This window comes from Anomaloglossus baeobatrachus, chromosome 2 (genome assembly GCF_048569485.1).
Source record: "Anomaloglossus baeobatrachus isolate aAnoBae1 chromosome 2, aAnoBae1.hap1, whole genome shotgun sequence".
Taxonomy (NCBI): Eukaryota; Metazoa; Chordata; class Amphibia; order Anura; family Aromobatidae; genus Anomaloglossus; species Anomaloglossus baeobatrachus.
The window spans coordinates 665,838,981-665,866,238 of NC_134354.1; the positions used below are offsets into that span (position 1 = coordinate 665,838,981).

Sequence of the window (27,258 nt, forward strand, 5' to 3'; positions counted from 1 at the left end):
CAGCTGGATGAAATCATTAAAGAAGCTACTGGCGGGAAGAGTACTTCCATGCCACAAACCAAGACCAGGAAACCCGCCCAGGGTAGGAATCAATCGAAGTTTCGTTCCTTTCGTTCCTCCAACTGGTCATCCTCTAAGCCTTCCGCCTCGTCCGCTAACTCAGCCAAGGATCAGAAATCCAACTGGCGCCCAAAAGCGCGTCCGCAGAAGACCGCAGGAGGTTCTGCCACTAAGGCAGCTTCCTCATGACTCTCGGCCCGCTCCAGCCACGTCCTTAGTCGGTGGCAGGCTCTCCCACTTTGGCGACGCTTGGTTAAAGCAAGTCTCCGATCAGTGGGTGAGAGACATCATATCTCACGGCTACAGGATAGAATTCTCTTCCAGCCCTCCAAACAGATTTTTTTCTCTCAACTTCTCCCTGCTCCAAGGCTGCCGCCTTCTTGCAGGCCGTGGCGTCCTTGCAGGCAAACGGAGTGATTGTCCCAGTTCCCGCTCAGGAACGGTTCAGAGGTTTTTACTCAAATCTCTTCCTAGTTCCAAAAAAGGACGGTACCTTCCGGCCCATCCTGGATCTCAAGCTTCTCAACAAGCATGTCCGGGTGCGGCATTTTCGCATGGAGTCTCTGCGATCAGTCATTGCCTCTATGACCCAAGGGGAGTTCCTGGCGTCCATCGACATCAGAGATGCCTATCTACATGTGCCAATCGCAGTGTCACATCAGCGTTGGTTACGTTTTGCGATAGGAGAGGATCATTTCCAATTCGTGGCTCTCCCCTTCGGGTTAGCCACGGCCCCTCGGGTATTCACCAAGGTCATGGCGGCAGTGATTGCGGTCCTGCACCTCCAGGGGTTAGCAGTGCTTCCTTATCTGGACGACCTTCTGGTCAAGGGTCCATCCAGCGCAGACTGTCAGCGGAGTGTTTCGCGCACTCTCGCCACCCTAGCCCAATTCGGGTGGATTGTCAATCTTCCCAAATCCACTCTGACTCCGACCCACCTCACGACCCCTCACGTACTTAGGGATGCAGTTCGAGACTTTGCCGGCACTTGTGAAGTTGCCCTTAATCAAACAGCAGTCTCTCCGGCTAGCGGTGCGCTCTCTCCTGAGGCCCCGCCGTTATTCCCTCAGGCGCCTGATGCAGGTGCTGGGTCAAATGGTGGCTTCCATGGAGGCGGTTCCCTTTGCCCAGTTCCATCTGCGTCCTCTGCAGCTGGACATTCTCCGCTGTTGGGACAAGCGGCCTTCCTCCTTACAGAGGTTAGTGGCTCTGTCGCCACGGACCAGGAGCTCTCTTCAGTGGTGGCTTCGACCCCTCTCCCTGTCCCAAGGGCGCTCCTTCCTGGCTCCGTCATGGGTGATTCTCACCACGGATGCCAGCCTATCCGGCTGGTGAGCGGTACATCTCCACCACAGAGCTCAGGGCACTTGGACTACGTCCGAGTCAGCCCTTTCAATCAATGTGCTGGAAACCAGAGCTGTGCTTCTAGCTCTCCTAGCCTTTCACCACCTGTTGGCGGCCAGGCACATTCGAGTCCAGTCAGTCAACGCGACAGCGGTTGCCTACATCAATCACCAAGGCGGGACACGCAGCCGCCTGGCAATGTTGGAGGTCCAACGCATTCTTCAATGGGCGGAGGACTCCAAGTCCACCATATCCACAGTCCACATCCCTGGCATAGAAAACTGGGAGGCAGATTATCTCAGCCGTCCATCCGTGGACGGTGGCGAGTGGTCCCTGCACCCGGCAGTGTTTCAGTCAATCTGCCGCAAGTGGGGCGCTCCGGACGTGGACCTAATGGCATCCCGTCACAACAACAAGGTTCCTGTTTACGTGGCTCGCTCCCACGATCCTCAGGCTTTCGCCGCGGACGCTCTGGTTCAAGACTGGTCCCAGTTTCGTCTGTCCTACGTGTTTCCCCCTCTAGCTCTTTTGCCCAGAGTCCTGCGCAAGATCAGAATGGAGGGCCGTCGAGTCATCCTCATTGCACTGGACTGGCCCAGGCGAGCTTGGTATCCGGACCTGCTACAACTGTCCGTGGAGATGCCGTGGCATCTTCCGGACCGTCCAGACCTGCTCTCGCAAGGTCCGTTTTTCCGCCCGAATTCTGCGGCCTTCAAATTGACGGCATGGCTCTTGAGTCCTGGATTTTGACGGCTTCTGGTATTCCTCCTGAAGTCATCTCCACTATGACTCGGGCCCATAAGTCTTCCTCCGTCAAGATCTATCACAGGACTTGGAAAATTTTCCTGTCCTGGTGTCGCTCTTCCGGCCATTCTCCTTGGCCATTCTCGTTGCCGACCCTTCTGTCTTTTTTTACAGTCCGGTCTGCAGCTAGGACTGTCCCTCAACTCTCTCAAGGGACAAGTCTCAGCTGTCAGTACTGTTCCAGCGGCGTCTTGCCCGGCTGGCTCAGATCCGCACCTTCATGCAAGGTGCGTCTCACATCATTCCGTCTTATCGGCGGCCCTTGGATCCCTGGGACCTTAACTTGGTCCTCACGGTATTGCAGAAACCCCCCTTTGAGCCTCTTAGGGAGGTTTCTTTGTATCGTCTTTATCAAAAGGTGGCCTTTCTAGTTGCCATAACTTCTCTCAGGAGAGTCTCTGATTTGGCTGCGCTCTCCTCGGAGTCACCTTTTTTGGTTTTTCACCAAGACAAGGTAGTTCTCCGTCCGACCCCGGACTTTCTTCCTAAGGTGGTCTCTCCCTTCCACCTTAACCAGGATATTTCCTTGCCTTCCTTCTGTCCGGCCCCTGTTCATCGCTTTGAGAAAGCGCTGCATACTCTAGATCTGGTGCGTGCTCTCCGGATTTATGTGGCTCGCACCGCTGCGCTTAGGCGGTGCACTTCTCTTTTTGTGCTAATCACAGGGCGGCGCAAGGGTCTCTCTGCTTCTAAGCCGACCTTGGCCCGTTGGATTAGATCGACAATTTCGGACGCCTACCAGAGTACTCAGGTGCCTCCCCCGCTGGGGATCAAAGCACACTCGACCAGAGCTGTCGGTGCCTCTTGGGCTTTTAGGCACCAGGCTACGGCTCAACAAGTCTGTCAGGCTGCCACTTGGACTAGCCTGCATACCTTTTCGAAGCACTACCAAGTGCATGCTCATGCTTCGGCAGATGCGAGCTTGGGCAGACGCATCCTTCAGGCGGCTGTCGCCCACTTGTGAAGTTAGGCTCCGCCTACTTCTTAGTTTTTTTTCTGTTTATTCCCACCCAGGGACAGCTTTGGAACGTCCCATGGTCTGGGTCTCCCAAAGGAACGATAAAGAAAAAGAGAATTTTGTTACTTACCGTAAATTCTTTTTCTTATAGTTCCGTATTGGGAGACCCAGCTCCCTCCCTGTTGCCTGTTGGCAATTTTCTTGTTCCATGTGTTATCACCGGCTGTTGTCGTGGACAGAGTCTCCGGTTGTTCCGGCTCTTGCTCTGTTCTACTTGTGGGTGGCTATTCTCCTTCAGCTTTTGCACTAAACTGGCTAGGACTGGCTACCAGGGGGTGTATAGGCTCAGAGGGAGGAGCTACACTTTTAAGTGTAGTACTTTGTGTGTCCTCCGGAGGCAGAAGCTAAACACCCATGGTCTGGGTCTCCCAATACGGAACTATAAGAAAAAAAAGAATTTACGGTAAGTAACAAAATTCTCTTTTTTACACTGATGGCCTATCCTTAGAATAGGTCATCAATGTCTGATCGGCCGGGGTCCAACACCCACTCCCCCGCCGATCAGCTGTTCTCTGTACCGGTGGCAGCAGCAGGCAGCCGGAAATGCTCCGTTCCGGAGCTGCTCTGTTTTCTGGTAACGGCCAGGTACTGCACATCTGCCTCCTAGTGATTTAGAATGGGATGCGGATGTGCAGTACCCGGCCACGGCCACTATCCGAAGATGGAGCAGCTGCGGAACTGAGCATTTCATGCTGCCGGCACCAAGAACAACTGATCGGTGGGGGTGTAGGACCCCGGCCATCAGACATTGATGACCTATCCTAAGTATAGGCCATCAATGTAAAAGTAGTGCACAACCTCTTTAAGTAATGCTTCATTTTAATGCTGCTGTCTCATTTTATTAAATTGGTAAAAGTCAGTAACTCTGCAACTTACCTATTAATAATAATCTCTCAAAAAGGAGGGATTTTTAATTTTATGGTGTACAGCTTGTTGCCAAGGCTACCTTTTAATTAGACGTTGTTTTTTTTTTTTTTTTTCAGGTTAATGGTCTCTTAAACTGGTTTTACATTATACACTGGTTGCCACAATAGCCCTTTAACCCCTTCAGCCCCCGGGCACTTTCAGTTTTTGCGTTTTTTGTTTTTTGCTCCCCTTCTTCCTAGAGCCGTAACTTTTTTTATTTTTCCATCAATCTTGCCATATGAGGGCTTGTTTTTTTACGGGACAAGTTGAACTTAAATGAAACCATAAGTTTTACCATACAATGTACTGGAAATCAGCAAAAAAAAAAAAGTGTGAAAAACTGCAAAAAAAAGTGTGGTGGCACAATACTTTTTGGGATGTGTTATTCACCATGTTCACTATATGATAAAACTGATGTGTGGGTGTGATGCCTGAGGTCGGTGCGAGTTTGTAGACACCAAACATGTATAGGTTTAATTGTATCTAAGGGGTTAAAAAAAAATTCACAAGCTTGTCCAATAAAAGTGGCGTACGTTTTGCGGCAGTTTCTGAAACCCGTAGCGTTCTCATTTTTTGGGATCTATGGCTCAGGGACTGCTTATTTTTTGCCTCTCGAGCTGACGTTTCTAATGGTTTAATTTTTGCGCAGATGCTACGTTTTGATCGCCTCTTATTGCATTTGCGGCAACCAAAAAACGTAATTTTGGCGTTTGGAATTTTTTTGCCACTACGCCGTTTACCAATCAGATTAATTGATTTTATATTTTGATCGAGCATTTCTGAACGCGGCGATACCAAATCTTTTTTTAACCCTTTAATTTTCAATGGAGTGAAAGGGGGGTGATTTGAACTTTTTTAGGTTTTTTTTTTTACTAGTTCCCCTAGGGGACTAAAGCGATCAGCAATCCGATCGCTCTGCCCTATCTGCAGATCTCAGCTATACAGCTGTAAACAGCAGATTTGATCACTTCCTGATTCTTTCGGCTCCGGGCCGAGTGAAAATGAAAGTGACTCGTCATAGCTGCAGGCGTCATCTCATCTGTGCTACCATGGCAACCACCGAAAGTCACGTGATCACTCACGTGACTTCCGGTGGGGGCGGCGGTAAGTAAAAATCATATACATCTCGCTGCCAGACTTTGGCAGCGAGGTGGAAGGGGTTAATGTTACAGGTGGAATGCGATTCCACTCGTAACATGCAGGCACACATGTCAGCTGTTGAAAACAGCTGATATGTGCGCGGATCGCCACATCCTGCCTGCGGCAGGGGGCGGGGCTTAACATCACACGCTCCATGACGGATAGATCCGTCAAAGGTCGTGAAGGGGTTAATAAAGGTTGTATTATGAGATTTCTTATTTTTATAGGATGATAAAAGTGATGCTGAGAAAGAATTGCACAGCGAAGATGAGTCCAGCCCAGAGTCTGATATTCGGGACCCTGAGGATGAAGACGAGCGGGCCCTTATGCAGGAATTTGAGAAGGAGCTAGAAAATATTCTACTTCCCAAGTCTGACGCTTCCCAGATAAAGGAAAATGTGAAAGCGGAAATGGAGAAAGAATTTGATAACATTATTGATGAGGTGAGCCCCATTCTTTGTATCTTATGGTTTGTCCTCATGGCTGCGATTTTTTTTTTATTTATTTTTTATTTTTTTTCCTTCACATTTGCCTGAAAAAGTTATGAAAAACTCCACAAAAATGAACATACTGCGCAGCAAAGCCAAAAGGAGCTGCTGTGCATGTGTTCAGTCTGTTGTTACACTGTTTAACTGTAAAGTGGCTAAAACCAGTATTCACCCTTCAGGAGGCATACTCACGGATTGTGTGTATTGTGTGTGTGTGTATACATAATATATATTACACACAATATTATATATACACACACACACAAGAAAAAAGTATTTAGTCAGCCACCAATTGTGCAAGTTCTCCCACTTAAAAAGATGAGATTTGCCTGTAATTAACATCATAGGTAGAACACAACTATGAGAGACAAAATGAGAAAACAAATCCAGAAAATCACCGCGTCTGATTTGGCAAGATTTTATTTGCAAATTATGGTGGAAATTAAGTATTTGGTCACTAACAAAAGTTCATCTTAATATTTTGTTATATATCCATTGTTGGCAATGACAGAAGTCAAATGTTTTTCTGTAAGTCTTCACAAGGTTGGCACACACTGTTGGTGGTATGTTGGTCCATTCCTCCATGCAGATATCCTCTGGAGCAGTGATATTTTGGGCCTGTTGCTGGGCAACACGGACTTTCAACTCCCTACAAAAGTTTTTTTTAAGGGGTTGAGATCTGGAGACTGTCTAGGCCACTCCAGGACCTTCATATGCTTCTTACGAAGCCACTCCTTTGTTGCCTTGGTGGCGTGCTTTGGATCATTATCTTGCTGAAAGACCCAGCCACATTTAATCTTCAATGCCCTTGCTGATGGAAGGAGGTTTGCACTTAAAATCTCACCATACATGGCCCCATTCATTCTTTCATCCTGTGATCCTGATTCCAGCGATGTGTCACTTACTGGGCTGCTTAGTGTAGTTGTGATAAAATCACTGTTTAATCTGCACTGTTTAATCAGCAGTAGATTATCATTAGATGACTTCTTGGCATGCTGCCAGGTAGTCCAGCATATTCCTGAGCTCTGTATAACTGCTAGATCTGCAGCAGAGAAAACATTGATTTCATCAAAATGACAGCAAACAGCTGAGTAAGTGACACATCGCTGGAATCGGGGTCTCTGTCTCTACATTATGCTGCTCTCAGATGGGGCAGCAAAAACCTGCCGTCAGATTTAGCTGGATGCTGCCTTAGGCTGCTTTCACACCTCCGGTTTCTGCAATGCGGCACACTCCGGCACTTTGCAGGAAAATCGCAACCGTTTTTTTTTTGCTGCCGGTTGCGATTTTCCTGCATAGACTTTAATTAGTGCCGCATTGTGCCGCATGGCCTTGCGTTCCATCCGGTTTTTGCCGCATGCAGCAGATTTAGCCGATGCGGCGGCTGGATGGAACGTTGCCTGGCACGTTTTTTCGTGCGGCAAAAAAAACCGCATCGCGCCGCATTCGGCCGATGCGGCGCATTTTTCAATGCATGCCTATGGCGGCCGGATGCGGCGCGATGCGGCAATAACCGCATCCGGCCGCCGCATGCGGTTTTTGCCACTGCGCATGCGCAGTAGCATGCCGCAAGCGGCAAAAACCGGACTGGCCGCAAAGGAAAAACTTATGCAAAGGATGCGGTGTTTTCACCGCATCCGTTGCATAGCTTGCACAGCCGGATTGAGCCGCAGAGCTCAAGCCGGATGTGTGAAAGCAGCCTTAATAAGAGGGTCATGGGACTCCCATTTTCAAAATGGGTCTTGTGATATGTCATACGTGTCTGAAGTGGGATTATTTTTTCACCAATACATAATCACGTATATCTTCACATAGTCGCACTTGCAGAATTTGTGTTAAATAGGTTTGTTATTCGCAGGCAGGATTACGTTTAAAGGTAATGTATCGCGTTTTTTTATTTTTGTATTAAAAATAGTGATTATGAAATCAAGTTTTTTTAATACAAGATGAAAATCGCAGCTTATTTAGTTTTTATGTATTTCTAATTTTACTGGAGGCACTGGGGGCTGCCATGCTGGATTTGTTGTGTGTGTAACGACAGTAACTCACTTCTTTATGGCAGCCCCTGTGCATAGAGAACAGTAGTCTGGATCCGACCCCATTCACTAACGTTACAGTGGGCGTCTGCTGTGACCTGCTCGTGCCCACTAGGCTGTCCAGATCACAGCAGAGGAAGGAGATCAGCGCCATCATTGTGGAGCTCAGTGTATACTGTTTGCTCCACTATACCCCTGTCAACCGCCAGGATATGGGAGTACGGGCTGCCTACCCTACCCTCCCCACGTTACCATCTCCTATGACACCCCCTCCCTCCACTCTCCCCAGCCACCGCTCTGCCCGCCGCTGCCGCTGTTTGTTTGTGTGTGTGTGCCACTGCATGTGAGTACCGCCGCTGCTACCGCTGATACTGTCTGCACGGCTGTGAATCTAATCCTCTCCTGTGATACTGTCTGCTGAGCCGTGTATCTAATCCTCTCCTGTGTGATACTGTCTGCACGGCTGTGTATCTAATCCTGTCCTGGGTGATACTGTCTGCTGAGCTTTGTATCTAATCTTATCCTGTGTGATACTCCTGCTGTCCTTGGTGACACTTTAGACATTTCTGGTCACCAACAAAATGGCTCTGCACTATGTCCCTACATGTCATTCTCTGTTATGCGTTGTAAACACTCAGATTAGGAGCGGAAGGCGTGCCATCACACACAGGAGAGCAGACTCCGCCCACTTTACTGCAGCTGTAATCTGAGGGTTTTTTCTACAATTGAATTTCTGTAGGATTTCAGAAGCTTCTCCCACTAGTGTTTAACAGTGGGAAAATATCAACTTTTTTTTTATTTCATATATTTTGCTCAATTAAAAAAAAATAATAATATTTAAACAAAACATTAAGGCTATGTGTGCACTAGAAAAGTGATTTTTGTTAAGAAAATTTCTTGAAAAACTTCTGATAGTTGAAGATTACCGCACCTGCGGTAAAAAAAAACGCGGAAAAATGCATGCGTTTTTGCGGCGATTTTGCCGCGGTTTTTCCGCTGGTTGGTCCCTGCGGTTTTTTATGCTGTAGCTGCAATAAATAATATAGATAATAGATAGACAGACAGATAATGGATAAAGGGAAAGATGGATAGATGAATAGATAGATTAGATAGGATAGCTAGATAATAGATGAGAAAGACCTATACAATGTACCACCTCCCTGCATATTCTAAGCTGGCACCCTTTTGGTGACTTTGATGTGGCACTAAAGGGTGCTTAGCCTTTAGCCAAAAAATAAATAAAAAAAAAAAACTACGTGAGGGCCCCCCTATCTTTTGTAGCCAGCTAGGGTAAAGCAGACGGCTGCAGCCTGCAGACCACAGCTGGCAGCTTCACCTTGGCTGGTAATCCAAAACAGAGGGCACCCCACGCTGTTATTTTACATTAAATAAATAATTTAAAACAAAAAACGTGGGGTCCCCCCCAAATTGGATCACCAGCTAAGGTAAAGCGGACAGCTGTGGACAGGTATTTTAAGACTTGGGTGGTCAATTGTTATTGGATACTCCACAGCATAAAAATAGGAGGCCGAAGCCGCCCCAGAAGTGGCACATCCATTAGATGTGCCAATCCTGGGGCTTCGCCCCAACTCATCCCGTTGCCCTGGTGCGGTGGCAAACGAGGTAATATATGGGGTTGATGCCAGATGTGTAATGTCACCTGGCGTCACGCGTCTATCAGATACCTGACATTACTAACCCAGTCAGTAATAAAAAAAAAAAAAAAAAGACAACAAAAAAAAGTTTTATTTGAAAAAACACTCCCCAAAACATTCCCTCTTTCACCAATTTATTGAAGAGAACAATCAAATCCGGGTAATCCAATAAGGGGGTCCCACGACGATCCATACCATAGTCACTGTCCCAGTCAATGAAAAACAGAATGTTCCCCATTGGCTGGGAGAGCAATGCAGTGACCTGAGCTAACATCAATAGGACAGCCCAGGTCACTGCAGGGGATGACTAGTGCTGACTTCAGGAGGTTAGATGAGATCATTACCTGCAGTGACGATCTCCTGCACTGCTGACGTCAGCGCTGTCACTGCCTTCTATGGCCGCCGCGTTCTTAGCAGTATCGCGAGAGCCCGTGACGTCACTACTAGTGACAGTCTCTGGCCGCCCGCGAGATGGCCATAGAAGGCAGTGACAGCACTGACGTCAGCAGAGCAGGAGATCGTCACAGCAGGTAATGACCTCATCTAACCTCCTGAAGTCAGCGCTCGTCATCCCCGCGGCTGCACGCACTGCAGTGTGACAGCTGCTGACACTGCGGGCACACACTGACACTGCAGGGTGACAAGCTGCTGACACTGCGGGCAGACACTGCAGTGCAGGCAGCCGCGGGGCTGGAGCGGGACACAGACTGCACGGGCACCCGCCGGAGGTCACACTGAAGTGCTTCTGTGCGGCGTCCAGGGAGTGTGACGTGTGTGTTTACTCTGCTCCGCTTCCTCTTCCTGTCCTAATGACATCACTTCCCTGCAAAACTCAGGGCAGTGATGAACATTACCGCAGGTAAATCGCGGCTGTACTGAGGGTATACCGCACATCATTTGCTACCTGCGGTATACGTGATTACATTACAGTGAATGGAGTGAAATACCGCAGGTAGCTGCGGATAAGAAGTGACATGCACATTTTCTCAAGAAATTTTCTCAAGAAATTTTCTCAAGAAATTCTGCAGAAAGAATTTTCTTGAGAAAAAAAACGCAGTGTGCGCACAGCTATTTTTTTTTTTTTTTTTTTTTCCATAGGTTTTGCTGGGAAATGTCTGCAGAAAGATTACAAACATTTCTCAAGAAATTTATGCAGCAAAACCGCGGGTAAAAACGCAGTGTGCGCACAGGGCCTTAAATATTATTACTTTACATTTTTTCAGTTATTGAATTTTTTTTTTTCTGACGATACATTCCCTTTAAATCTTGTAGTGCCACAGATACATTAGGTGGCGCTGTTTCTCATAAATTGTAGAGCAAGACTGGATCAAAACTAAGAAGAAATGACCTTCTCACTAGATGCAGAAAGTTACAGGAGGGATTTTTTTTCCATTGCTGTGTAATTTAGAAAATTAGTGTCTCCTATCCTACGCAATGTTACGGCATTCGTATTTGGTGAGTTTTTTACCTCAGTATTTGTAGCCAAAACCAGGAGTGGGTAAAAAAAATGCAGAAGTGACACCCGTGTTTCTATTATACTTTTCCTATGATTATTCCACTCCTGGTTTTGGCTTACAGTCAGAGGAAAAGTAGAATAGAAACATGCTTAATGGATAGCAATATGTTTGGGGTTTTTTCCCCCACAAAATTCTGTGCCCTTTTTTTTTTCTCCACATACACCTTTTGATCATTGCGGTCAAAGAGTTCTATTTTAATCTCATCAGCCCACAGGATTTGTTTCCAAAATGCATCAGGCTTGTTTAGATGTTCTTTTGAATTTTATGGTGAGGACGCAGGAGAGGTTTTCTTCTGATGACTCTTCCATGTAGGCCATATTGTTGCAGTAGAACAATGTACTACAACTCCAGAATCAGTGCAAAAGACCTTCAGGAAGATTTGGCAGAGAAGTGAGGGTTCTGATTTGCCTCTAGCAATCCTTCCAGAAGCTCTCATAGAAATTTGCTTGGTCTTTTCAGATCTTATCTTGACCTCCACTGTTCCTGGTAGCTGCCATTTCTTAATTTCATTTCGAACTGAGGAAAAGGCAACTTAAAAACATGGATGGATTTCCATCATTTTTATTTTCAGAGTGCTAGGCAGTTGCTTAGAAGAACCTATGGCTGCTGTTTTTTGGCACAAAGTTAGAGGAGGCTGGGTTTTTATAAAACTATGAAATTTGCATCACCTGGCCTCTCCTAACGATGATAGTGAGCAAGCCATAATCCTAACAGGCTAATTAAGGTCTGAAGCCTTGGTCAAAGTTATTTGCGTACACAAATCTCCAAGGGCGTCCACACCTTTGCACTGGCCCATTTTTCTATTTGTAATTTTTCAAATGTAAAAGATGAAGAAAAAAAATAACTTTTTATATATGTATATTAGGGTGATTGTAAAAAATCGATGTCGGAATCTTGTTCGTCTGGACCCCACAAAATGATTCCCCTTTCCAGATATTGAGAGAGCCAAAATTTTTGTTCCACATGCATTTTCTGCAGCCTTTTGACTTAACACTGTCTAGAGCAGAGTCAACAAGGAATCCGCATTAAAGTGGTGACATTAACATAATAAAATTACTGTTATTGTGAACAGTGAAGCAAATTGAAATGGTCTCTAAAAGGCAGGAAGTTAAAGATAACATTTGCTTTGTATTTTAAGCACACAAAAAAAAATAAATAAATAAATAAATACATAAAACTAATATATATCTATATATTATATACATTATATACATTAGGGTGACCGGATCTCATATGGGGGGGGGGGGGGGGAGTCGGAATCTTGTTCGTCTGGACCCCACAAAACGATTCCCCTTTCCAGATATTGAGATAGCCAAAATTTGAGCTCGATCAAACGACGTTAACCCGTGCCGCTCGTCGCTCAAAGTTTGAAAAAAATCCAAATTTTTGGCCAAAAAGCTGACACATGGAGCCATAACTCCAGAGCGGTAAATAATAAAAACACACTTAATATCTCAAAAGAAAGCTAATGTTGTTCTTCAAAATTTATATTTTATACATAATTGTTATTTTAAGTCAAACTGAGTCACAACAGCTTTTAGCCCCAAGAACGTGACCTGGTACCACTAGGAGCATACTTCATATATTTTGTTATTAAGTGATAAATTTTGGGGGGGGGGTTTCGTATATTTTTGAGTTTAAAGTAGAAATATAACAAAAAACAAGTAATACTGATAAGTCTAATGACATTTTTTTTTTATTTTAAAATATAAAAATGAGGTGTATATAATACATACAAAACAGACACAGAAAAGTTAGACGTAGTACCTACATGAGTTGATAATTTTACATAGTTATCTAATCTATTCTAGAGCTTTTGTTAAAGTAGTTTTTGAAACGTCAGAATATAATGCTCGGCATTTGCTTACAACTTGCAGGACATATTGCTTTTGTTCTTCATCTTTTGTCAGAAGGTCGTTAAAGTCGGTTATTAATTTAACACCACGCTCAGCCATATCATTAACTACTTTTAATGTTTTGACAATTTTCAATCCTTCTTGGAAGTCATTATTTCTTTATCGTTCCTTTGGGAGACCCAGACCTTGGGTGTTTAGCTTCTGCCTCCGGAGGACACACAAAGTACTACACCTAAAAGTGTAGCTCCTCCCTCTGAGCTTATACACCCCCTGGTGAGCCAGTCCCAGCCAGTTTATCGCTTTGTGTTCAGGAGGCATACATCCACACATGCATTCTCATATGATTTTTTCCTTTTTGGAATGAGATTGAAGAAGTGCGGGTCCACGTCTGGACCCACGGCATGTCCCTTCTCACCCCACTGTGTCGGTGGTGTTGTAAGGTTGATCTCCAAGGCTGGAGCCTTACATGCCGTGCTCCTTCACCATCCCTCCTGGGCTCTGGCTTGAAGTGGGAGCCAGCGCGGTCTCCATGCCTGGCAGGAGACCGGTCTCCATCCGCAGCCCTTTAGGACCCTGCTGGACCGGAGCACTCATCCCCAGGGACCTGGCCCTGCGTCTCAGCAGCTAAGTACCTGAGACGTATATGTGTTGGGGGTCCCTGTGCTTTATTGTATGGGGAGAGTGTGCTTACTGTATTTATTTTGGCATTTCCGGCGGGTTCTCTAGCTTTCGCCCGAGAACCGCGCCGATGGTGCCTGCGCGTCGGCCTCGCTGCTCAAATTTAGGCCCCGGCTTTGCCGGAGGCCTAGTTTCTGTTAACTACCCTCGCATGTCACTCATGCAGAGGGACAGGCACGGCTCCTCCCGGCGGCCGTCCTGCATAGGGGAGGGACACTCCCCACTGCTGTGCGTGTCTCCTCCCCTGCAGGTCTCTATGGCCCTCCAGATCCCGCTTTCCTACAGAAACGCCCCCAAGTCCCGCCCCCTCTCTTCGCTCCGGCAGCCATTTTCTCAGACAGGGTTCACTGCGCTGGCCTGCTCTCTGCATCCCTGCTGAGGTGCTGTGCATTGGGGGTCCGGGCTTCGGGATCTGGAGGGCACACAACACCGCTTCCAGCGGTCTGGTAAGCCACAACCGGTCTCTGGTTGTGGACTTCTGTATATACTCCCTGGGGTTCATTCTCTTTGTAGAGTCCCCACTCCAGCAGCATGTCTCACACGAGGAGCAAGGCTCCAAAGCTTTATACTGTATGCGCTGCATGTAAGCTCCTGCTGCCTGAACCGAGCACCTATCCACATTGTGATGTCTGCTCTAACTTGGCGGTGCCACAGCCTGGAGTCTCACCCCCAGTGGTCTCTCAGGCTGCTCCTGCACCTGTGGCTGAACCCCCGGCCTGGGTAGAATCCTTTTCTAGGTCTATCTCCCAGTCTTTTGCTGAGTCCATGGGACTTCTGTCCAGGACTTTGATGAATATGCATCAGCCCTCTTCACAGGGTGCCTCTAATGCTCTTACTAAGGGTCCCTTAGGCTCTCTATCATCTGACCTCCGTCCACCGGAGCTCACAGAGGATTCATCATCAGGGCCCAGACCCCGTCCTCCTAAGAGGAGGCGCAGGGTTTCCTCTCCCTCCTCATCCCGCGGCTCTGATTCAAGAGCTGACTTGCAGGATGAGGAGGATGCCTTTACAGGGGGCTCGGAGGCTAACTCCATGTACCCCATTGATCTTTCCGAGGGTGACTCAGATCTTAGTGACTTGATTGCTTCCATTAATTCTGTACTGGATCTCAATCCGCCAGTATCAGAGGAGCAACCCTCTCTGGCAGAAAAGCACCAGTTTACCTCGCCTAAGAGAGTAAAGAGTGTGTTCTCTAACCACTCCAGTTTTCAGACCGCTGTGACCAAACCCAGGGCCTGTCCTGACAAACGCTTCCCAAAGCGTGGTTCTGATGACCGTTTTCCCTTTCCACCTGAGGTGGTCAAGGAGTGGGCTCATTCCCCAAAGGTAGACCCTCCGGTGTCTAGACTCTCAGCCCGGACCGTTGTGTCGGTGGCTGATGGCACCTCCCTTAAGGATTCCACTGACCGTCAGATCGACCTTCTGGCCAAATCCGTGTATGAAGCGGCGGGGGCCGCGTTTTCCCCAACTTTTGCAGCAGTGTGGCCTCTCAAAGCCATCTCCTGCTTCTCTAGAGGAGATGCATTCCCTCACCAGGGAATCTATGCCCGAGATGGTTGCCTTAACTTCTCAAGCTTCAGCTTTTTCATCTTATGCCATGTCTGCCATGCTAGAGGCTTCTCACCGCACTGCGGTGGCTTCGGCTAATTCCCTCGTTATCCGCAGGATCTTGTGGCTTCGAGAGTGGAAGGCAGATGCTTCTTCAAAGAAGTGCCTTGCTGGGCTCCCTTTTGCTGGGTCCCGGCTGTTCGGTGAACAGCTGGATGAAATTATTAAAGAAGCTACTGGCGGGAAGAGTACTTCCATACTTCCATGCCACAAACCAAAACCAGGAAACCTGCCCAGGGTAGGAATCAGTCGAGGTTTCGCTCCTTTCGTTTCTCCAACTGGTCGTCTTCTAAGCCCTCGGCCTCGTCCGCTAACTCAGCTGAGGACCAGAAATCCAACTGGCGCCCAAAAGCGCGTCCACAGAAGACCGCAGGAGCTGCTGCCACTAAGGCAGCCTCCTCGTGACTCTCTGCCCGCTCTGGCAACATCCTTAGTCGGTGGCAGGCTCTCCCACTTTGGCGACGCTTGGTTTCAACACGTCTCCGATCAGTGGGTGAGAGATATCATCTCCCACGGCTACAGGATAGAATTCTCTTCCAGCCCGCCAAACAGATTTTTTCTCTCAACTCCCCCCTGCTCCAAGGCCGCCGCCTTCTCACAGGCCGTGGCAGACTTGCAGGCCAACGGAGTAATTGTACCAGTTCCCGCCCGGGAACGTTTCAGAGGTTTCTACTCAAACCTCTTCCTAGTTCCCAAAAAGGACGGTACCTTCCGGCCCATCCTGGATCTCAAGCTTCTCAACAAGCATGTTCGGGTGCGGCACTTTCGCATGGAGTCTCTGCGATCAGTCATTACCTCAATGACCCAAGGGGATTTCCTGGCATACATCGACATCAGAGATGCCTATCTACATGTGCCAATTGCAGTTTCACACCAGCGTTGGCTACGTTTTGCAATAGGAGAAGATCATTTCCAATTCGTGGCTCTCCCCTTCGGGTTAGCCACGGCCCCTCGGGTATTCACCAAGGTCATGGCAGCAGTGATTGCGGTTCTGCACCTCCAGGGGTTGGCAGTGCTCCCTTACCTGGACGACCTTCTAGTCAAGGCTCCATCCAGCGCAGACTGTCAGCGGAGTCTCTCGCTCACTCTAGCCCAATTCGGGTGGCTTGTCAATCTTCCCAAGTCCACTCTGACTCCGACCCAGAGTCTCACGTACCTAGGGATGCAGTTCGAGACTTTGTCGGCACTCGTGAAGTTGCCCTTAAACAAACAGCTGTCACTCCAGCTGGCGGTGCGCTCTCTCCTGAGGCCCCACCGTTATACTCTCAGGCGTCTGATGCAGGTGCTGGGTCAAATGGTGGCGTCCATGGAGGCTGTTCCCTTTGCCCAGTTCCATCTGCGCCCCCTGCAGCTGGACATTCTCCGCTGTTGGGACAAGCGGCCTTACTCCTTACACAAGTTAGTGGCTCTGTCGCCACGGACCAGGAGCTCCCTTCAGTGGTGGCTTCGGCCCCTCTTCCTGTCCCAAGGGCGCTCCTTCCTGGCCCCGTCCTGGGTGATTCTCACCACGGATGCCAGTCTATCCGGCTGGGGAGCGGTGTGTCTCCACCACAGAGCGCAGGGCACTTGGACTCCGTCCGAGTCAGCCCTTTCAATCAATGTGCTGGAAACCAGAGCCGTGCTTCTAGCTCTCCTAGCATTTCACCATCTGCTGGCGGGCAGGCACATTCGAGTCCAGTCGGACAACGCGACAGCGGTTGCCTACATCAATCATCAAGGCGGGACACGCAGCCGCCTGACATTGATGGAGGTACAACGCATTCTTCAATGGGCGGAGGACTCCAGTTCCACCATATCCGCAGTCCACATCCCAGGCGTGGACAACTGGGAGGCAGATTATCTCAGCCGTCAAAGCGTGGACAGTGGCGAGTGGACCCTGCACCCGGCAGTGTTTCAGTCGATCTGCCGCAAATGGGGCACTCCGGACGTGGACCTAATGGCATCCCGTCACAACAACAAGGTTCCTGTTTTACGTGGCTCGCTCCCACGATCCTCAGGCCTTTGCCGCGGACGCTCTGGTTCAGGACTGGTCCCAGTTTCGTCTGTCCTACGTGTTTCCCCCTCTAGCTCTTTTGCCCAGAGTCCTGCGCAAGATCAGAATGAAGGGCTGTCGAGTCATCCTCATTGCACCGGACTGGCCCAGGCGAGCTTGGTATCCGGACCTGCTCCAACTGTCCGTAGAGATGCCGTGGCATCTCCCGGATGGTCCAGACCTACCCTCGCAAGGTCCGTTTTTCCGCCCGAATTCTGCGGCTCTCAAATTGACGGCATGGCTCTTGAGTCCTGGATTTTGACGGCTTCTGGTATTCCTCCTGAAGTCATCTCCACTATGACTCGGGCCCGCAAGTCTTCCTCCGCTAAGATCTATCACAGGACTTGGAAAATTTTCCTGTCCTGGTGTCGCTCTAACGGTCATCCTCCTTGGCCATTCTCCTTGCCGACCCTTCTGTCTTTTCTACAGTCCGGTCTGCACCTAGGACTGTCCCTCAACTCTTTCAAGGGACAAGTTTCAGCTCTGTCAGTTTTGTTCCAGCGGCGTCTCTCTCGGCTGTCTCAGGTCCGCACCTTCATGCAAGGCGCGTCTCACATCATTCCGCCTTACCAGCGGCCCTTGGATCCCTGGGACCTTAACTTGGTTCTCACGGTCTTGCAGAAGCCCCCCTTCGAGCCTCTTAGGGATGTTTCTTTGTATCGGCTTTCACAGAAAGTGGCTTTTCTGGTTGCCATAACTTCTCTCAGAGTCTCTGATTTGGCTGCGCTCTCCTTGGAGTCACCTTTTTTAGTTTTTCATCAAGACAAGGTGGTTCTCCGTCCGACTCTGGACTTTCTTCCTAAGGTGGTCTCTCCCTTCCACCTTAACCAGGACATTACCTTACCTTCCTTCTGTCCGGCCCCTGTTCATCGCTTTGAAAAAGCGCTGCATACTCTAGATCTGGTGCGTGCTCTCCGGATCTATGTGTCTCGCACCGCTGCGCTTAGGCGGTGCACCTCTCTTTTTGTGCTAACCACAGGTCGGCGCAAAGGCCTCCTTGCTTCTAAGCCGACCTTAGCCCGTTGGATTAGGTCGACCATTTCGGACGCCTACCAGAGTACTCGGCTGCCTCCCCCGCCGGGGATCAAGGCACACTCGACCAGAGCTGTCGGTGCCTCTTGGGCTTTTAGGCACCAGGCTACGGCTCAACAAGTCTGTCAGGCTGCCACTTGGACTAGCCTGCATACCTTCTCGAAGCATTACCAAGTGCATGCTCATGCTTCGGCAGATGCGAGCTTGGGCAGACGCATCCTTCAGGCGGCTGTCGCCCATTTGTGAAGTTAGGTTCTGCCTACTTCTTAGTTTTTCTGTTTATTCCCACCCAGGGACTGCTTTGGAACGTCCCAAGGTCTGGGTCTCCCAAAGGAGCGATAAAGAAAAAGAGAATTTTGTTTACTTACCATAAATTCTTTTTCTTATAGTTCCGTATTGGGAGACCCTGTTGCCTGTTGGCAAGGTCCTTGTTCCGCGTGTTATCACCGGCTGTTGTCGTGGACAGAGTCTCCGGTTGTTCTGGCTCTTGCTCTGTTCTACTTGTGGGTGGCTATTCTCCTTCAGCTTTTGCACTAAACTGGCTGGGACTGGCTCACCAGGGGGTGTATAAGCTCAGAGGGAGGAGCTACACTTTTAGGTGTAGTACTTTGTGTGTCCTCCGGAGGCAGAAGCTAAACACCCAAGGTCTGGGTCTCCCAAGACGGAACTATAAGAAAAAGAATTTACGGTAAGTAAACAAAATTCTCTTTTTTGAGGCCAGGTGTTTGGATTTTGTTTTAGGAAATCTGTTTTTATATTAAATCGGTCAAAGAATGTAAATGTTTCTTCGGTAAGTAAATTTACCAATCCTCCATCAACTACCTCTTTTTTAATTTTTCTTTCCTAACTTTCCTAACTGCATAAAACAAGAAACGCCTTATCTTCTTCCGATTTCATCAGAGCCAAGGCATCTTGTTGAGCAATATCAAAGAGATCATTCAACGTTTCAACAAACTGTTTAAATTTGTTCTTGGCCGTTTCCGATGTTTTCTTCCGGTCTTTTTGAAAACTTCTCCACTCGGTGTGAAGTTTTTCCATCTTAGTAATTGCATCTTGCTCATGTCTAGTCGGGATTTGAGCTTTCCCCCAAAAAATGAACACTTCTCGTATGGTCAGTTTTGCTGATTCTCTTTCAGTTAATTTCACAGTACGTAAATTATAAAATAAAGCACATAAGACTTGACGATTTGAGGGTAGTTTACAACCGGTGATCTGGTGAATGGGATAGCCCACAAGAAATATTTTATCCTTGTTCCGGCTTTGTACACCTGATGTGAATGCCATTTCAGAGTCCAATAGGTAAATAACAGTTAACTAGAAAAACGAAACAAAATATATTACAAACTTTAATTTCAATAAAATATTTTCAAATATCTTTTAAAATAATACTATAATAGCTATAAAAACAATAACACACACACTTGGAAAATTTACAAAAAGTTAAAATATCTTCACTGGATAATTGTTCGATCTAACCAGCTCAAAGGCACTTTAGAAACTAAACTGAATAAATAAAAGGTCGGTTGTACGCTGAAGTAAAATCACCATCCCTAAAATAGAAATTACATGCACCCTGTGTGTAACATATATAAATTTTGAAGAACAACATTAGCCTTCTTTTGAGATATTAAGCGTGTTTTTATTATTTACCGTTCTAGAGTTATGGCTCCATATGTCAACTTTTTGGCAAAAAATTTGGATTTTTTTCAAACTTTGAGCAACGAGCGGCACGGGCTAACGTCGTTTGATCGAGCTCAAATTTTGGCTATCTCAATATCTGGAAAGGGGAATCGTTTTGTGGGGTCCAGACAAACAAGATTCCGACTTTTTTTTTTTTTTTTTTTCCCCCCCATATGAGATCCGGTCACCCTAATGTATATAATATATAGATATATATTAGTTTTATGTATTTATTTATTTATTTTTATTTTTTTTTGTGTGCTTAAAATACAAAGCAAATGTTATCTTTAACTTACTGCCTTTTAGAGACCATTTCAATTTGCTTCACTGTTCACAATAACAGTAATTTTATTATGTTAATGTCACCACTTTAATGCGGATTCCTTGTTGACTCTGCTCTAGACAGTGTTAAGTCAAAAGGCTGCAGAAAATGCATGTGGAACAAAAAGGCTTGATATTCAAAGCTGCGTCAGATCTGAAAATCTTATTAGTAGTTTTTAGTGTTGATAAATGCTGCTGCCCATAAACCCACTGAACACAATGATGCCTATTTTTAGACGTTGCTTAGTGTTTTGGGTGGGCATAAACTTAGGATAACAATTTTGCATTGTGATGACAAGTGCTGATTATAGAATTAGAATATGCCGCGTGTCTTTCATTATCTCAGTCACTAAGAAAGTGTTCAAATCTGAATGTTTAAGGCTCAAGAGGAGTTGGAGACAGAAGGTCTGAAGGGCGAGTTTGATAGAAAACAAGCCTCAAAATCTCTGGCCACAACACTGAACAAGCTGATTGATAAACTGGACAGTACTGCCGCGGAGAAGGAAGAGGAGATACCGGCCGCCGAGAGCGATGAGGCCACCACTAATGATGATTACAGCGATCCTGCCGCCAAAGCTCCAACCGGTAGGTGGTAGGATACATGGGCGACCAGATCTGGTAAATGCTGTAAAGTTTGTAATAATTGCTCAGTACTTTACTCCGCAGCACTGACCGGACGTCATCAGACTGTAGAGGCGACTCCATTGACCTGGGGAATGTACCATCTGTTTTTAATTGACCAGTTTTCGATGTATTCATACATTTCCAAGAAAACTAATGGGAACAACACAACATGTTCTAGTAAATGCTGCAGATCTAATATTCATGGGTAGTTCAAGCATTTAACGTAATAACTTTGGACAGTTGACGGGTGTCCTTTATATTTAGGTGAAATTTTTAAGATATTTTCCAGTAGAATGTATCTGTGTCGCCCAGGGTTAGGGGGTACTCAGAGGAGGGCCAATGGGGTCGCTTCTAGAGTTATCACGGTGGCGTGACCCGGTCTGTGATCCCAGGCTCCACAACAAAGAAAAAGGAGAATATGTACAGGGAAGATTGTCTGTGACGCCACCCGTGGGTTGCGGTGATGAGATGGTGGCACTGCCGCTGCCTCTGGGGACCGTGCCCGGGACTGGTGGTGTGGGGCAGCAAGGTGGAATCCCCTCCACTGGTAGGGGAGGTGTAGTCCCGGGGCCCAGTTGGGAGTTGTGGTGGTGGCAGGGATTGCAGGGAGCAGGGAACTCACAGTTCGGTTGTCTTGGTGTTGGATGAAGCTAGGCTGATGTTGTGGTCATAAAACAGAGTCCTTTGTAAACCAACTTGCCAGTGACCAGGAGCTTTTTGGAGGGGTGTGCTGGTCCCACACACGGTGCAATAAGCAGGAGCCCTCTTTTGTTGCACTGCACCTTGTAGTCTGCTTAGCTCCTCCGATTGGAACGGGGGAAGTCCACTTCTCTGCACTATTCCGGGTTCCCGATGCCGGCGGGCCACTACCCTGACTTGTTCCCGGAGTCCAGGGGCTCCAACCCCTGACCGCTCTGCAAGTTTCTCTGCAGCCCAGGAGACACACTCCTGACTGCTCTGCTGCTCTCCTCCGACTCACTGAAGTCCTCCCCTGCTGCTCTTTTCAGCTCCTAACTGGGGGGGGAGGGGCGGATGCTCGTGTGTGTGTGTGTGTGTGTGTGTAATCCCAAGGAGGAAGCGATTCCTGCACCCTTGGTGGGGGGTACAGTCATCTGTGACTACCTGGTATTGCCAGGGCGTCACATAGCTTTGTCCTGAAATAGGTCATTTTGATGGCATGAATCTGCAGAAAAATGATGAGTAACGTGTATTGTTTATCTTCCACAAGTCCTGAACTGCAGCCTGTATTTTACCCCAGAGCTGCAATCACAATTCTTTGGTCTCTGCATGCCCTCAGTCTTCTGTTCCCCATTTACTAACTGAAGGAGCCCTGCGTCTTGTGACAAGTTTAAGATTTGACCCAGGACAAAAGCAAAGTAGCACACAGGCCTGACTATTTTGTACCTGGAAAGCCATATAGACCAGGTGTACAGCCCAAAAAGAGGGTGCCTTACCCCTGTATGTTCAGAACCGAAAGAAATAATGCAAAAACCGTAGCAGTGGATCATCACTCCTGTTGGTACAATTGCCATGTGTAGATGCACATTCACACTGTGGCCATCAATAGCCAAAACCTGCGCTGTTCCTATGTTTGGCCTTTTGACTAGTCGAAGGGGCGTTGTTTCCCCTGACTAGTTGTCCCTCTTTCCATGATTTCACGACCCTGTGGGCGTGATAACATTAATTCTACGAGCCAGCATCCCCACCAGCTCCTGGAAATCTTGCTTATTTGCGCTGCTCAGTTAGGCAGCGTCAGTGTGCCTCAGAAGTCTGGTGTACGCAACTCTGTTTCAGAGAGGCAAACTGCGTATGACCAGAAGTGCAGAAGCTGCTCTTTCGATCATGCGTAGTGCACCTCTCTGAACATGTAAAACCCTGCTTCTGAGGCACACTGACGCTGCCTAAATAAGCAGCGCACATGTGCAAGATTTCCAGGAGCTGGTGGTGATGCTGGCTCATAGAAAAAAATGTTATCACGCTCACAGGGCTGTGAAATCATGGAAAGAGGGCCTACTAGTCTGGAGAAACAATGTCCTTTCGACTAGTCAAAGGCCTAATAAGCATAGGAACAGCACCGTTTTATAAATGCATTATTTTTTTTTTAAACATTGATGTTAGTGACTAGCATTATACAGGGCTGGTTATGGGGGAGTTTTGGCATACAGATGCTGGTTTGGGTCCCATTCAAGTTATATGGTTTCATTAAAATCTATATCTGGATATCTGCTTTGACGATTTACCATAAAGTCTTGTTTCCAAATAGTGGAAGTATTGTACTGAAGAACTGTGTTTCCCTGGATCAGTTTTTGGGGCTGCCCAATGAGTTTCTATTCTGAGAGATGATCACTCACTGCGCAGTGTTTGTATAGTCTGATTCTCGATTAAAGATTATTAGGATTTGTCTGTTTTCTTTGTTGTTGATCTGGTGAATGGGTGATTAACATTATTGCATTTCAGGATCTTTAGAAACTATATAGTTCTTTGTATCCGGGCTCTGCTTCTAGGCTTGAGAGCATTAGTGTAAATGAGATTATTGGCGAAAGATGACTTGTGCTGGGTTGTACAGGGACTTCGTACCTAGAATATTGGACACAGTCATGGCTGAAAGTGTTGACACCGTTTGAAATTTGTCTGGCTCATTTTTGGGGTTTTGTGTGAAATTTATGTCCAATTTGCCTTTTTTTCCATTTTTTTTCTATTCTAATACGCACAGGAAATAAACATGTGGAATTGCAATAATTGTCTGTTAGAAATGCTTCATTTTGTAGAACAATTTCAAGGGTGCCAAAACTTTCGACCATGACTGTAAATTTAGGCTTTCAGGTCTTCCTTTCCTGCTGCTTCTTGTTTTGCTAGCAGTGTTTCTTCTGTCTTTTCATAAGTGTGTTATGTTGTGCAACTTGACTCACCCGAACGGCCATGAACCCCCTCTATTTAGCTGTTATTTATACTAGTATATTGATGGGTTAAATTTTCCTATCATCTTCTTCACATCAGATGACCGTTCGGATGGCCGTGTAAAAGTCAGGGTCACAAAGATACGACGGGGCAGCTCTGAGCATCCCGAGAGCAAGGAAATGAGCAGCGAAAACCCACAACTGAGACACATTGAGAATGTTGTAAAAGACCTGCTTGAAAAGGAAGGCCTGAAGGCGGAAGGTAGGCTCCTCGCTGAGTGCTGGGCTGGCTCTATGGCATTGAGTAGAATATTCTGCTTCAGTGGCTTTTTATGCTTCCAGGTAGCATTTGGTGTGAATATATTATATAGTGTGATTACTGCTCATCTTGGCTCTGGCAGCGTCTCTCCCAGTGGCGTAGCGGAGGGGGCAGTCCGCCCCAGGCGGCACGTGTCAGGGGGGCAGCATTTTGGGGGTAAAAAATAGATAAACATAGAAGAAATAATTGTTGATTAACCTCTTAACAACCCGTGACATACTGGGTATGTCATGATGACATGGTACTTAACGACCCATGACGTACCCAGTACGTCATGGCGAAATCGCGGCCCCGGAGCCTCGGTGGCTGCGATCGGTGTGCAAAAATGCAAAAACCTTAGATTCGGGGAGGAGGGGACCTCTGCCTGACCTCAGGAGGGGTGGTGGCTGAAACACATTGAAATCTAGCCATGATCAGTGCAGCTATAGCACTGATCTCTGGGTGGAGCTGGGTGAACTTTGTTTCACCTGCCCCCAGCTCTGATTGGAGAGATCGGCCTTGTGACCGATCTCTCCAATCACCTTGGATCTGGGGCCGGTGTCCTGTAGGTGACCACTCCTCTCAGCTTCACTTCATCCGTGAAAGCTGAGGAGAGTGATCCCTGTAAGTGCCATTTGGTAAGTGCCCTTGATCCACCGCTGCAGCAGCCACTGCCCCCTTTCAGCCGCGCCGCCGCCTCAGCAGCAGTAGTCACCGCCTCCGATCTGCCACCGCCCTCTTCCATTTGCTGCCCCCCCCTACATCCACCACTGCTCTCACCATCAGCCGCTGCCCCCCTGCATCCACCACCGCTCTCCCCATCAGCCGCTGCCCCCCTCCATCTGTCACCCAATACCCAAGATACCCAAGTTATATATATTCCGGATTATCGATGGCCAACGGAGGGGGGCGGCAAATTTGGCAGCCGCCCCAGGCTTCAAAAGCAGTTGCTATGCCACTGGTCTCTCCTTATTCTATGTAATCCTTTCCTGTTGATGTAATCTTCTAATTTACTGATTGTTAGCTCTTATCTCTTTATCTACTGTTGTAAACTAAACATTTTTTCACCTTACACAGATCATGAACCTCTTAACGCAGTTTTATCAGCCATTTTCTGCAGGGAATAGTATTTTGTATTTAGACAGTAAACTTAGGATCCTTGTATACAGTATGATGGTTCTGTTATATCTTATCTACAGATGGTTTTAGCAGAGTCTTCATGAAGTTCCTCTTTATAGCTACTGGTACATCAAATGTTTAATAGGATAATGAGCTCTGCATGGTAAATTAAAGGGATATTATAAAAGGTCAATGACTGTTGCGAACTTTGTTTGTAAGAGTGATAACTTTATAATGGATGCTGTAGTGGATGGGCAACCAGTACAAACACTGGCACATGGTGGCGGGATTAGCATAGCGGTTGGACAGGAATATGATCCTGACTGCTGCATTTATGATATATTGGAGAATGGAGCGTTTAGTAAGTAGGAGACTGATTACCATCTGCACTACTGCAACACTCTAGTAATCTACTAGAGCAACTAAATGTTTTTGCAAAGTCAAAGGTCGAGTTCTAGAGATGTTTTTTGAGGTTCAGGTAACACGAGCGAGTGATCAGATATAAGGAGTGAAGGAGAGATCGGAGTCAAAGATAACCTCAAGACAGCGGACGTGCTGCTCGTGAGTAATGGTAGAACAACACACCAAAATGGAACTTTCAGGTTTAGGAAGGTTAAAGGGAATCTGTCACCAGGATTGTGCAATGTAAGCTGAGGACAGCATGCTACGAGGGTTAAAAAAGTAAAAACATCTGTGTTTCATTCATTGATCTGTGTGGATCTATTTACTTATACTAAAAGGTTTGACACCTCACAGTTAATGCACAATCTCTATAGCGGACTGGGTATGGGCAGGGACAGCTCCCAGCTCTGCTAAACTTAATTCTGAGATAAAGTCAGAACGGCTGCACAGAGTGATCTAAGATAACCGTGGTTAGTTTCAGAAACTCTGCCTACTACATGCTGCTCTCAGATGAAGTAGCAAAAACCTGCTGATTTGATTCCCTTTAATTGAGGGAAGAAACACAAGGAGCTCAGGTTTTGACAGATTCCGTTTTAAATAGAGGGAAGACATGATGCTCAAGACAGCAGAGAGATAATCACTGGTATTTTGTACTAATGCAGGGGTGATGTCAGGAGCTGCTGTGTATAATTGGTTGTCATCAGCATACAGATGATACTGGAAATCTAATCTACTGATGGTTTGTCCAATACGGGCAAAATATAGATAGAAGAGGAGGGGACTAAGGACTGAACTCTGAGGAACCCCAACAGTAAGGGGAAGAGAAGCCGGCAAATGATAAGCCAAAGGAGCATCCAGAGAGGTAGGAGGAGAACTAAGGGAGAGCAGTGTCCTTTGGACCGATAGAGTGGAGAATGGTGAGGAGGAGCTGATGAACCAGTGTCATATGCTGCAGAGATCCAGGGGATTCAGCATGGAATAGTGACCATTAGATTTAGCAGATCCTCAGATACTTTAGTGAGGGAAGTTTTTGTGTAGTGTAAAGAGTGGAAACAGGATTATAAGGCCTTGTGCGCACTGGGAAATGGAATTTTCTTGAGAAAATTCCGCACGCTCTCAAAGATTACCGCACCCGCGGTAAAAAACCGCAGGAAACCGCACCCGAAAACCGCATGCAGTTTGCTGCGGTTTTACCGCGGTATTATTCGCGGTATTGCCGCGGTTTTGCCGCGTGCGGGTTGGGATGTGCTTTATTGCATTCAATGCAATAAAGCACATTGAAAAAAAAAAAAAAAAAAAAAAGTCATTTAATTCTGAGATAGTAGATAGACAGAAGAATAGATAGAGGGATAGATAGACAGACAGAGGGATAGATAGATAGAGGGATAGATAGATAGAGGACAGATCGCTGCATTTCCCACGGTCGGCAGTGAGTTCACATTACCGGCCGTGGGAAATGACCGGTAATTACCTCTGCTGTCTGCTGCTTTCATTCAGCGCTGTGTCTGTGACAGTCGCGGCTGGATGGAAGCAGCGCAGGACCTGTGGATTACGCCGGAGCTTTGGTGCGGGAGGGGTTAATGGTGAACGAGGCTTGTTTGTTTTATTTAAAATAAAGGATTTTTCGGTGTCTGTGTTTTTTTCACTTTACTTACGGGTTGATCATGTCAGCTGTCACATAGACGCTGCCATGATCAAGCCTGAAGTTAATGGCGGTGGTCCCCCACCACCATTAACCCCTTG

At 47.1% G+C, this 27,258-nt stretch overlaps 1 protein-coding gene across 3 annotated transcripts in view; it reads left to right on the forward strand.

The window, feature by feature from the left end:
• The window catches only part of OS9 (OS9 endoplasmic reticulum lectin), a 175,273-nt gene that overhangs the window by 125,818 nt on the left and 22,197 nt on the right, over positions 1 to 27,258 (forward strand). For 2 of the 3 annotated variants that reach the window (XM_075337094.1, XM_075337095.1), the window contains 3 exons: positions 5,500 to 5,715; positions 20,556 to 20,760; positions 23,797 to 23,958. In XM_075337094.1, coding sequence (XP_075193209.1) covers positions 5,500 to 5,715; positions 20,556 to 20,760; positions 23,797 to 23,958 — 583 coding nt within the window. The remainder of the gene's footprint in view (positions 1 to 5,499; positions 5,716 to 20,555; positions 20,761 to 23,796; positions 23,959 to 27,258) is intronic. The other variant, XM_075337096.1, reaches the window with a different exon arrangement.